The 13234-nt window shown below is 24.6% G+C and overlaps 1 protein-coding gene across 1 annotated transcript in view; it reads left to right on the top strand.

Annotated features, from left to right (window-relative positions):
- The window catches only part of LOC117180738 (afadin-like), a 284255-nt gene that overhangs the window by 40376 nt on the left and 230645 nt on the right, over window positions 1-13234 (top strand). Inside the window, exon 4 of the mRNA XM_033373229.1 lies at window positions 716-908. Within this exon, the coding sequence (XP_033229120.1) occupies window positions 716-908 (193 nt within the window). The remainder of the gene's footprint in view (window positions 1-715; window positions 909-13234) is intronic.

The following is a 13234-nucleotide window of genomic DNA, read 5'->3' on the forward strand; positions in this document are numbered from 1 at the left end:
CCGAAAGAAAACTACGTTTAAGAACAAAGCTTAATAATAAAAGATGTAAAAAAATATATTTCAACAATCAATTCCAACGGCATCAGCCGGTGACGTTGTAGAGGAAAATACGAAACCTGGCGGCCACTAGACGAGGCTCTAGAGGATTCGTATTTTCGTGTACAACTTTACCGGCTGATGCCGTTGGAATTGATTGTTGAAATATATTTTTTTACATCTTTTATTATTAAGCTTTGTACTTAAACGTAGTTTTCTTTCGGCTCTTGCATTTCTCAAAGTTTCAGCTCGATATTTTATTTACAAAAAAAGTTCTTAGGTTCAAAAAAACATTCAGTGAACTGAAAAACTGTGGTCGGTAATATAGGTATTTAGCTGTGTCACGTGCCCTTAAGTATGGTTTATAAGAGTTTGAAAATTTCATGGGGTGTCTGATACCCACAATGCACTTTAAGGGTTAAGATTTTTGAGTCTATACATTTTGAATTTTAAATAAAATGAATAAATTTCGAAAACTACGATTAAAAATTGTTGAATCTTGAATGCTGCTGCATGAAGAATCATTTTAAAATACTATATTTTAAAATGATTTCGTTTTAAGCTCTCTTATTTGAAATACCCTAGTTTAAAATTGTTTAAATTTTTAATTAGAATGCACTTTTAATCAATAAAGTGTGTTATCATCCTCACTTTATAATTGAATACAAATTTTGTTTAGGACCTGGAGTTCCATGGGGTAATGAGGTTCTACTTCCAAGATAGTGGTCAAAAAGTGGCTACCAAATGTATAAGGGTAGCCTCGGATGCGACAAGCCAAGCAGTAATAGAAACTTTAATCGAAAAATTTCGGCCAGATATGCGAATGTTATCCGTCCCAGAATATGCACTTTATGAAATTCATGAAAATGGAGGTAAGTATCCTTAAAAACTACAAAACATATCAATTTTTTTCGATATTTTTATCAATTGGAAATTACTAAATTTTAAAGGACTTTCTAATATGTTTTTAATCATTAATTTAATAGTTCGAAAATAAAAATTAAATTTTGAACTATACCTCTTTTTCTGCTTATTAGGGACAGATATATAACAAAAAGGAAAAAATAGGTAAAAATATTTATACTACTAGGAATCAAAATTTTGTTATGCCAATTTAAGCTTCCTCGTCAGGGATTATTTATCGGAAAACTATTGGTACGAGCAATAGAAACAGATTAATTAAAATTCGCATATTATCTGAAAATTAAAAAAAAAACAGGATTAGTATAAAAAGTTAAATTTCGTCGAATTTTCTATTCTTCGGCGAAAATTAAGGTGCTCATTTATAAGACTTTATTTTGAAAAAGAATGCTCAATTTATCCAATTATTAGCCACATGTCAAATATTGGGATATCTCGAGAAATTCTTTTTTAAATTAATAGTTTTGTTATCCTCTCTCTTTATAAATAACATATCAATTCCTCATCAATCATATTTTTTTTTATTTTTCTCGTGACAAAGGATCTTACGTCATCCCAATTAAAATTATGACCATGTTTATTTCTATGATTTAAAAGAACTGAATGATATTTTGAACTTGTATGAAAATTATTTAGATATACTGAGAAAAATGGATTATACCGTTTATGTCTTTGGATTTTAAAATTTGGGATAACAATCCGGATTTATTTAAAAAACCGGAAATTTACTTCTGATTGCAGCAAAATTCAAGTTTTCATTATTTAATAATTAATAATTTTGTTCAATTTAGAAAAGTGATTTTTACTTTACCTTTAGTCGCGGATTTTTGAGATTATCTTAGTTTATTCTAATTAAATAAGAATTTATTGTTGAATGTTTATTATTTTCCATGATAAGAAAAGCCTTTTGTAATTTTTTTCTCTGTGCGATTTCTTTCGCTGTCTGCAGTTTGATAATCGAATTGATATTTCAGAAGAAAATTGAACTATTGCTGAAAATCCTTTTTAGTTTTGGCTAATAATTAGATATTTAATAGGAAAATTAACCATTCTATTTTTGGTTGAAAGTTCATCTTTTTTGGATGAGAATTTAACTATTTGGTTAAAAATTGATATTTTTATTTATAAATTACATTGGTTATTCGAAAATTTATCTTTATTGTCAAAAATTTGCCTTTTTGTAGAAAATTAATCTTTATGGTTGAAAATTATTCATCTTCCTGGCATACAATTCAACTATTCCAGTTGAAGATTCATAATATTCGATGAAAATTGATCAATTTGGTTGAAAATTAACTTTTTAAACTATTCTTTTCTTTGTTGAAAATTGATCTTTTCTAGATCAAAATTCAACAATTTTGACAAAAAGTTCTCTTTTTTAAATGAAAATTCAACTTTTTCTTTGAAAATTCACTTGTTTTGTTAAAAAAATCTATTTTTTCTTAGTAGAAAATAATTATTTTCTTTTAACGTTGATCATCTTCAAGTATTCTAGTTAAATATTTTTAATTTTAGTTGAAAATTTATCTATCAGGTTGGAAATAAAATTATTTGGTTGAATGTTAAACTTTTTTGTTAAAAATTATTTTTATTTTGATATGTTTTTGTTGACATTTTTTCAAACTTAAAATGTAACTACTGTTCTAGTTGAATATTCCAGAATTTTAAGTAAAAATGCATCGCTTTGGTTAAACATTAATTGTTTAAATAAAAATTTAACTATTCAATTTTGATGGAAAAATTATATTTTTAATTGAAAATACGTTTTTTTTTGTTTTTTTTTGTTGTTTTTTGTTACAAATTAATCTTTTTGGTTGAAAGTTATTTTTTTTGGTCAAAAATTCAATTGTAAATATAATACTTGTAATGTTTATAATGCTATTTGAAAATTCATCACGTTGTTAGAAAATTTAACAATTTTTTTTAAGTTATTTTTTTGTGTCGAAAGTAATTTTTTAACTGAAAATTTGTACTTATTTCAATCGAATATTCCGTAGTTTTAGTTGAAAATTCATCTGTTTGGTTGAACATTAATTTTTTAAACTTGAAATTTGATTATTTAAGTTTTGTTTGACAATTGATCTTTTTTAGTAAAAATTAATTTTTTTGTTGAAAACTTAACTATTTCAGTTTTAAATTCATTGGGCTATTTGTGCTGAAATTCCGGTGACAATAGCCATGGCCCAATTTAAAACAAAAATAATGTCGATTTTCGCAGCTTTTTATACAAAAATTGCATATGCTGTTAGGAATTGTGAAAGGATTCAGAAAAATAAAAACATTTTCTTATGATTACCAGGAAAATTGAAAATTATTTTCTTTTTTAATTATTTGAAATTCGAATCATTTTAAAAGATATTTAGAAGTTGTGAAAAAATTTTAATAATAATTTTAGATTTACAAAAGTTGTAAACAACATGTTTATTTTTCAAGACTGAAATAAAATGTTGAAGCTTTTTAAGGATATTTAAACTACTTAAAATAAAAATATTTCAACTTTTAATGTAAGTTTAAAAAAATTTAAATTTAATTAAATTTAATTAAAATTTAAAGTTTAAAAAAATTTAATAGTTCAAGTTTGAGTGATTCTAACTTAGAATTGGTTAAAAATACTATAATTTTAAATTATTTTAAATTTATTGTTTTCGAAAAAATCGAAATTAATTTGAAATTTGAAATGATTTCAAACAATTTAAACCTCCGCAGCCTTATTATTATTATTATTATTATTATTATTATTATTATTATTATTATTATTATACCATAAGTCATTTCCCTTTAAGCCAAATTTAGATTTGGGCAGATTCTGAACAAAAAATGTAGATGCTTTTTAAGAATTTTGAAAACCAAAGGAATTTTTAATGATTTAAAAGAGTAAAAAAACGTTTCCTAGGAAAATTGAAAATGATCTTTTATTTTGAAAATTTTCATTCAAAAGAATATTTATAAAGATTTACAAAATTATCAAAAATAAATTTTAAACAATAATTAAAAATTTGAAAACATGTACAACAGCTTAAATTATTTCAAGGATTTCTAAACTAAAATACAATCTTGAAAATGTTTACATTCATCGATTGAATTTTCAATTTAGAGCATTAAACATTATAACGTGGATTTATATTTTTGGAATTGAATCAAAATCTTTGAACTCTATAATTGATAAAAGTGTAAAATTTTAATTTGGCAGTTTAACTGCATTTAATTAAAAAATGTTCAGTTGAAAAGTGTTGGTAGCTTTCTTTTAAATACATTTAAATTATTGAGAGTTTGGTATGCAATTTTTGGTTTTAAAAACTTTTAAGCTTCAAGAACGAAACCTTTAATTTGCAGCTCAGTTTTTATTGCTTCAAGTGAAAAAATTTTGGCTTTAGTTTTCGATTTTTTGAAAATACATTACCAAAATTTAAGAAATTTAAATTAGATTAAAATCTAAATTAAAAGTTCTATTTAACGTCCAATAATCAAATTAATGCAAACTCCTTAAAAAAAAACAAGAATCCCACGACCAAATTTGGACCACAACGAAAAAAAAATTCTATTGTAATCTGAACAAAACTTTGTTGAAAAAAAAATAAAATTTTCGGACAAAAATAAAAAAGAGGAAAGAAAAATGAGAAGGTAACCAACCACATCCCCTTCCTTCTTTTTTTCTTTCTTTCGTCTTTTTTATTTTTTTTTTATCATCAAATTACAATAAAATAACATTCAAAATAAAAATAAATAAATATAAAATAATAAAATTGCATTACCAACGTTTTGGTACTCGTACAGTACCTTTCAATTTTTCTTTCCTCTTTTTTTTGTCCGAAAATTATTTATTTCTTATATACTCATTTTTTTCAACAAAATTTTTTCCGATTACAATAGAATTTTGTTTTTGTTTGTTCTTTGTGGTTTAAATTTAGTCGTTGGATCATATTTTTTTTACAGGAGTCTGCATCAATACATTGACCGTAAAAATTGTTTGCGTACCGGGAAAAAATCGGGATTTATTTTTTATTTTTATTAAAACGGCCATCCTGTTGAAGCAATATATTATTGAGATTGAAGTCAAAGATATTTTGTTGAAGGAGATCAGGTACTGGGAGAATAATGACAGTCTTATGGTCTTTTAATAATCGTTGCAAGGAAAAATAAATCAGGTGCACTCATTGCTCGAAATAAAAAAGCTCGGGCAATTCTTAAGATTGCGGTTATTTGTCAGCATTAGAACCTGTGGTTTGAAAGCCTCTTCTAAAGCCTTGAAATTATACAAGAATTCAAATTCCAAAGGAGACTAGAAAATACGTGAAGGACTTGCAGAAGACTAGCGATAAATTTTATTTCACAATGCGATTAATGATCGACAAAGTTTCCGCACCATCGCCGCTTCTTTATTTAATTCTTCTAGAAATGAAGGTCTTTTTCATTATAATTCTTCCAATTCAAAGTCATTTCACTATCGATTGTAAACATAAACTTTAAAAATTTAAATTGCTTACTGATTCAGTGTAGCTGCTGGACCGCGAAACCTGGAAAACTGGGAATTTTATAAGAGCGGGAAAAACTGGGAAATGATAGTGAATTTATTTTTTGAGCGGGAATTTTACAAACTTTTAGGGAAAAAAATCTGTCCAAATTAGATTTCAACCGTGTCTCAAATAATTAGTTAAAGATTTTTTATTTTAAAGCGTACATTTTAATTTAAAGCATTTTAAAATGCCGTTTTAAAGACTTGAACCATTTAAAATTATAAGCGTATAAAATCAAAGATTTTTGATAAAAAAAAACTTTTAGCTTGATCAGATGCAAATATAAATAAATTTTTTTAAAAATTGAATTATATTTAAACATTTCTAAAGTGAATAATAATCCAAAGACTTTTATTAAATTTGAAATTTTTTAATTAAGAAAAAGAGCAGTTACTTAATATTTAGAAATATCTGACTGTTCATTCAAAATCAGTAATTATAAATTAAATATACAAAACTTAATAAAAAAAAAACTAAATTTTGAACCTTACAATTTTAATTGCTCTGTTTGACAAAATTTAATAATTTAAACCACAAAATCCGGCTATTTTTATCAAAATTTCAATGCAAATAGTCCACGGTCTAATTTCAAACCAAATATAGATTTTGGCAGATTTTTTTATTTAAAGGAATAAAAAAATTTTCATAGGAAATTTGAAAATGACTTTTTATTTTTAAAAATTAATTTTAAGAAAATATTTAAAAAGATTTATAAAGATTTACAAAATTATCAAAAATTAATGTGAAGATTTTAAGGAAATTTTTTTTATTTTGCTGGATATTTAAAAAAAAATGTGTATACAAAATTTTAGGAAAAATTCGAATAATCTTAAAATATGTTTGGAAGTTCTGAAAAAAAATTTATTTGGAAAAATTCAAAAAACATGTAATTGTCAAGATTTTAAAATAAAATTTTGAAGTATTTTAAAAGGTTTTAAACTATTCAAAATAAAATAATTTAAGAAGTGTTCAGTTTCTTAAAAACATATAGCGTCCAATTTTTAATATTTCTATCTTAAAAATGCTTAAAATGATATAATTTCGAAAAATTTTAAATGCATTGATTGACACTTCAATTTAGAGTATTAAAAATGATAACCTGGATTTATATTTTTTCAACTGAATCTAATTTTAAAAAACTTAAAATTTGTAATTTGGCAGATTAGGCTGCTTTTAATTTAAAATTGTTTACTTGAATTATTATTAATTTAAATGAAAAAAATGTTTGCGAACCGGGAAATGATCGAGAATTTTTTTCTTTGATTAAAACGGCCACCCTGTGATTGCCAATAAAAAAAATTTATAATCGAAATTATCTTTTCTTGGACAAATGTTTAAGTTTATCCAATTTTCAAACTAGAATTTCTCTTTGAAGTGCAATTGAAAGTTCGAGTATATTGCGCAATATGCTCAGTTAAGTATATTGCGTAATATTATGCATTCCAGCTGGAACCGGTTTAGGTGGCCTTGAATGTTTACGTTTCGATTAAGTTCCCAGAAAATTTAGGCAGAAAGTTTTTTTTCATTTGAGTAGCACGTTTTTTCAGCTTTGCACAGTAAAAAAATCCAATTTTTAATTTTGAAAAAAATTGAGAATTTTCTTTCTAGCTGTTGAGATGCTGAATGGTTAAAAAATGAATTCAAAAATAAAATTATTTGAAAAAATGTTAATAAAAATAACGTATTAATCAATTTATTTATTGCGTTTTTAATATAAATTTTTAAAAAGTGGGAATTTTCAAACTTTGAAGCATTCAAAATTCAACAATTTTAAAATAAATAATCTTGAAAATGTGAATAATTCCAAATTAAAACATAAAAAAAAGGAAACCATTTATTATTACTTAATTTCTAGAATTGAAGATGAAAATCTTTTTTAAGTGTTACAAATTTAGCTACTAAAAATTTTCAATAAATTAAATAAAAAAATATTTCTATTGTTAAATTTGTCATTGCAAATTCATCTCTGGTGCAGAATTTATTTTTGTAGATTAAAAATTAAACTATTTGTTTAAAAATTCAACTTTTTTGTTGAAAATTTGTCTTTTTCGTTAAAAAATTATTTTTTTTTATTTCGTCCTTTTGGTTAAGCATTCATTTTTGTAGATGGAAAGTTAAACTACTTGCTTAAAAACTCAACTATTTTGTTGAAAATATAATTTTTTAACACTCAACTCTTTGTTTGAAAATTTAACTATTTTGTTAAAAATTCGTTGTTTTTTGTTTTGTTTTTGAAATATCATCTATTTCATTTTTCTTTAACAATTAATATTTTTGTTAAAAATTTATTTTTTTTACTGAAAATTCCAATTTTCGTGTTGTAAGGTTAACTGTTTTTGTTTCAATTTTAATCATTTTGGTTTAAAATACGACTATTTGGTTTAAAAATTCAGTTTTGTAATTAGAAAGTTCCACTATTTAGTTAAAAAGTCATCCTTTTTGATTGAAAATGCAACTGTTTTGTTAAACATACGTCATTTTGAACAGGAAGTTCGCCCTTTCGGATATAAAAATCACCTTTTTTTTAGTTAAAAATTTAAAAAAAATCATATCTTTCGTTGGAAATGCAATCGTTTTTGGTTGAAGTTTAATCTTTATTGTTTAAAATTCCATCATCGGTTTTAAAACTTTATTATTCTATTAAATATTATCCTAAAATTCGATAACTCAGTCAAATTTCAACCAATTCTAATAAAAAAAAGCTTACTACACATGGAATTAAACTCGATTTGATAAAATTAACAGTAAAAAATTATCAAATTTTAAAGATTTCATGAAATTGTTGTTAAAGTTGAAAAAAGAGAAACTTTGAAATACTTTCGAGTATAGCGTCGTGATTTTTCACCTAGATAAAAAAATCAATAAAAAACGTTTTGTTTTATTATTATGTTTCGTGAAAAGTCACTGTTAAAAGAAGGCACCTGGAAAAATGTATTTTTTTCTAGAAAACCTGGAGAAGTCCTGGATTTTTTTTAATAAGGTTTAGACACCCTGAATAAATGTGTTATACTGGGAAGGTGCATAAACAATTAATAATTTCTAAAATAGCGTAAATTTCAATTAGCAACGCTGGAAATTTTAGATTCATTTTTCACGTTTTTAAATTATAATTTAAGTAATTGGATTGGTTTAAATTTGAATAAATGCTTTCAATTTTTAATGCTTCTAATTGTTAATAAATAATTTATAAGAAATAAAATATTTTTTCACATTGCATGAAAGTTGCAGATTTTGAAATTGATTTTCATTTAGTTACGTTATTTAAATAATCTGATTGTTTAAAATTGAAGGACATTATCAGTTATTTTAAGACTAGAATTAAATTTTTATAATTTTGTCTGATAATTCTCGAAATATCTACACTTTTCTTTTCAAGTAAGACATTTCTGAAAGCTTTTTAGCTACATATATTTTGACGCGCGATCTTGGCCACCTTACGAAAATAACGCGCCGCATCCCAGGTAACCGGTTTTTGAGGGTCAGGGGGAGAAGGTATTTAATTGGACGTGATTCTGAGTTTATGTGCGAGTGATTATTGCCAAAAACTAGTGGCATCCTATAAACCGGAAATATCTGAGTTTAGATTCCCTCTTTTATAGAATATATATCAACTCAATCTCCAAATTTGAACTAGTAAAATATAATCGATTTTCATTTTTTTTTAATTAAAAAAAAAGGAAATTAATGAAAGCACTGATACATCTTAATGGATAAATATTTCAAGTGCAATTTTTCAAATAAACGCGAATGTCTATGAGCGAAAGTTCATTTGACATTTGATAAAATTGACGCCAACGCCAAGACTGGGGGCTAAGCGCGCACCTTTGGATTTCTCATAGAAATCTTTTTAATTCAATAAAAACATTCAGTTGCTCATCAAAGGCATACTGTTTATTACTTCTTTCAAATATACAAAGTTTTTCATCATAATCACAGATTTGATTATTTTTTCTTCCTAAAGGCACACTTCTTTAACTTTTTGCGGCCCTCGGGGACACAAAAAGCGATTTTCCGCCCGCTGCGCATAAACGAAAAGTCCGAATTTCTGATTCAGTCGCGCATGAAACGTTCAGTTTTCATGTTTAATTAAAAGTTTTCACGTGTAATGGCTTTTTCTAATATAAAAAAATGGGCGCTCAGACCTTTTTATGATTGTATTAATCAACTTTATTTTCTAATTGAAATTTCCAGTTTTCCAAACTAATATTTTGAAGTAAATATTACAAATGAATTTTAATTTGGATTTAAACCATTATTCTTCAGTCTATTTATCAATGAAATGTCCATTTATTTATGACAGCCTTTTTTTAAACCCTTTTTCGTCCTTTTTCACGTTTTACCACTTAAATGCAAACTGAATTAGAACCCAATTAGAAAATTCCATTTTTTTGTTGTTGAAAATTAATTACCTGTTTATTGAAAAGTCCACTACATTATTTTTGGTTGAGAATTCACCTTTTCTGGTTAAAACTTTTTTTTCAATTCAGCATTTTTGTTAAAAAGTCATTCTCTTTAGTTGAAAATTTGTCTTTTTGCGATTAAAATTCAACTATTTAGTTGAAAATCAGCTTTCTTATTCAAAATTTATATTTTGAGTTTGAAAATTTAACTGTTTTTTAGCAAATTTTTCTTTTCGACGATTCAACAATTTGGACGATTTTTTTTTCTTTTTTGACTTAAAAATATTTTTTGTCTAAAACTTTCCCTAGCTTGTTAAAAATTAAAATTTTGTGTTTAAAAATACAATTGTTTGGTGGAAAATTCGTTTTTTTTTGTCTGTTTGAAAATTAAGTTTCATAACTTGAAATTTAAATATAGCTTTTTTTTGTTGTTAAAAATTCGTATATTTTGGTATAAGATTAATCTTTTTTGTATAAAATTTATCTATTTTAGTTGAAGATTGATTATTTTATTTACAAATTTATCAATTTGGTTGAAAATATAACTATTTTGTTGAAAATACTTTTTTTTTTAATTACAACTTTAACTAATCCGCTTTAGGTTGACAATTTATATTTTTTAGTTGAAAATTCAATTGTTTGTCCGCAAAGTTACCTATTTTGATGAAAATTGTGTTTTTTAAATTTTAAATTAGTTTTTTAACTGGAAATGTGACTACGTTCTTTTTTTGGTTGAATATTTATATTTAACAACAATTTTAACAAGAATTTGGTATGAAAGTCATCCTTTTTGGGTTTTAAATTCAACTCGATTCAACTATTCAGTTGAAAATTGACTTTTTTTGTTGAAAATCCAAATTTTTAAGTTTGTTTGTAAATTCCCCTCTTTGGGTTGAAAACGAAACTACTTTTGTTAAAACTACATTTCTTTGTTTGACAATTCATAATTGTGGTTAAAAATTTTACTTTTTGGTTCAAAATGTATCATTTTTATTTGAAACTTTGACTATTTCGTTAAATGTTGACTCTTTGTTGTAGACAGTTTGTTACAAAATAATATTGTTGTTGAAATTTATCATTTTATTTGAAAACTCATCTCTTCGGTTGAAGATTTATAAATTGAGTTAAAAATCCATCTGTTTGCTTGGAAATTCAACTAATTGAAAATTCATATCTTTTGTTGTTAATGCAAAATTAATTTGTTGTTGAAGATTCATCATTTTTCTTGAAAATTCATCTCTTTGGTTCTAGATTCGTAATTTGAATAAAAAATTTATATCTTTTTCCAAAATGCAATATTTTTACCTATAAGCTGAGGAACTTAGAGTGTTTGTAATTTAATTTAATGTAATATTGTACCCACATTGAGTTTGTTTAACCCTTAAAGTGCATTGTGGGTGTCAGATACCCCAAGCATCTGAAATTCATCATTTTATCATAAAATTGACTTTTCAACTGTACAAATAAATATCTTGTTGGGAAGGACCCATGCTGCAATATTTTTAAAATGAAATGACACTATTTCAAAAGTAAAGCCATACATTTTCAGGTTAAAATAATTAAAATTGCATGAGATATGAATTTTTAAGTAAAAAAATCCATTTTTTCCCTTTTTTCAATAATTTTTTTGACAAACTTAAAATAAATAAAGGGCTATAAAATCAAGTCTACCTTATAAAAGATACCTTAAACTGTATCGGATAATTTTATTGTAACAAAATATTCAATAGGGGTTAAACAATACATGATTAAATACGCTGGGGTCTTGCACACCTACGATGCACTTTGCCGTGATTTTTAACGTGTATGCACTTTAAAGGTTAAAGGAATTTATTTTCCTATTTTATTTAAAAAATACCCGGTTCCACTGTTTTTAAATCATTTGTGTGAAAAAAATATTTTTTTTTTAATTTGGAGAGCGACTCACACAATGTATTGTACTATTTCAATTAATGAAAATATTAAAATAACTGAATTATCAGTTAAAAACCTTAGTATTGATATAATTATTTGAATTTTTACTAACTCAGATTTAGGGAATATCTTCTATAAAAATAAGAAAAAAGTATAATTAAAAAAAAATTCTAACGGCAAAGGAAGGGTTTTTATCATTCGATTCTTTGGATTCCCACTCTATAAAGTTGTCTAATGATGAGATAATCGGCAATTTAAGAAGAAATTTATACTAAATGATAATTATCTTTTTGTAAATCTCTTCCTGTAAATTGCAGATCTGGAGTTAACGACTTTTTATATGATTTTTAGAAAAGAAAGCAATAAAATTTCATCCTTCATGAGTGGTTGAAACTTTCTACGGAAATGAGTGTTTGCAGAAGCGAGTTAAATTTAGAAATAAAAGTTCTGGTGGAATTATGTTTATGTTGAAAGGAAATCCATAACTTGATGGCTGAATGATGTTTAGCTTAACGGGTTTTTAAATATTATTTTTTATTAGGAATCTTAGCTTATAGTACATTATTATTTAAAATTTATTAATTATCACTTATCACTTTTTGAAGATAAATTCACTATAGTCTCTTTTTGAAATAAAAAGATCACTAGCCTCTTTTTTTTAGTATGTATATCTGTACCTATTTCTGAATTTTCTGAAATCATTTTGAAATATTTTGAAATCTTTTTCTAAGATTTCAAAAATCTTTTAATAGATCTTAAATAAATTTTTAAATTCAGACACTGAAATCAAGATTTATTACAATTTGCAAGATTTCCTTATAAATATTTTCAAGGGTTGTTTTAATTGAGGCCAATCAATTTTCTATTGAAGTTTGCCGAAAGAAATCTATTTTTATTTAAATATTTCACAATGGAAGTTTCTAAATATTAACAATTTTCTAAATGCGATTTTTTAAAATTATTTATTGTCATATTTGGAAAATATAACAATCTATGATTAGATTGGGCCAGATTCGGCAACAGATTTCAACAATTATACGACTACAATATAATAGATTACAACAATTATATATAATTATATTATTTGAAGAATTTTTTAAATTCTAATGAATTTTCAAGAGATTAAAAAAATTTTCAAGGGATTTTAAAAGATTTCAAAGGATTTGAAATATTTTCGTGTGTTGTACAAGATTCGAAGTTGAGTTTTTAACAAAAATTATGAATCGAAAAGTTGAACCTTTAACCAAAAAGATTAATTCTCGACTGAAGAAGGCGAATTCCCAATAAATTGCACACATTTTTAACAAAATTGTAAAATTTTCAGTCAGAAAACAAATAATTTTTCACAACCAAACATGAATTTTCAATCTAAAAAATTTAATTTTACATAACAATTTTAACAGTTTATATTTCAACCAAATAGTTCAATTTTCAATTGAGAAGGTAAAA

The sequence above is a fragment of the Belonocnema kinseyi genome, chromosome 9 (assembly GCF_010883055.1).
Source record: "Belonocnema kinseyi isolate 2016_QV_RU_SX_M_011 chromosome 9, B_treatae_v1, whole genome shotgun sequence".
Lineage (NCBI taxonomy): Eukaryota > Metazoa > Arthropoda > Insecta > Hymenoptera > Cynipidae > Belonocnema > Belonocnema kinseyi.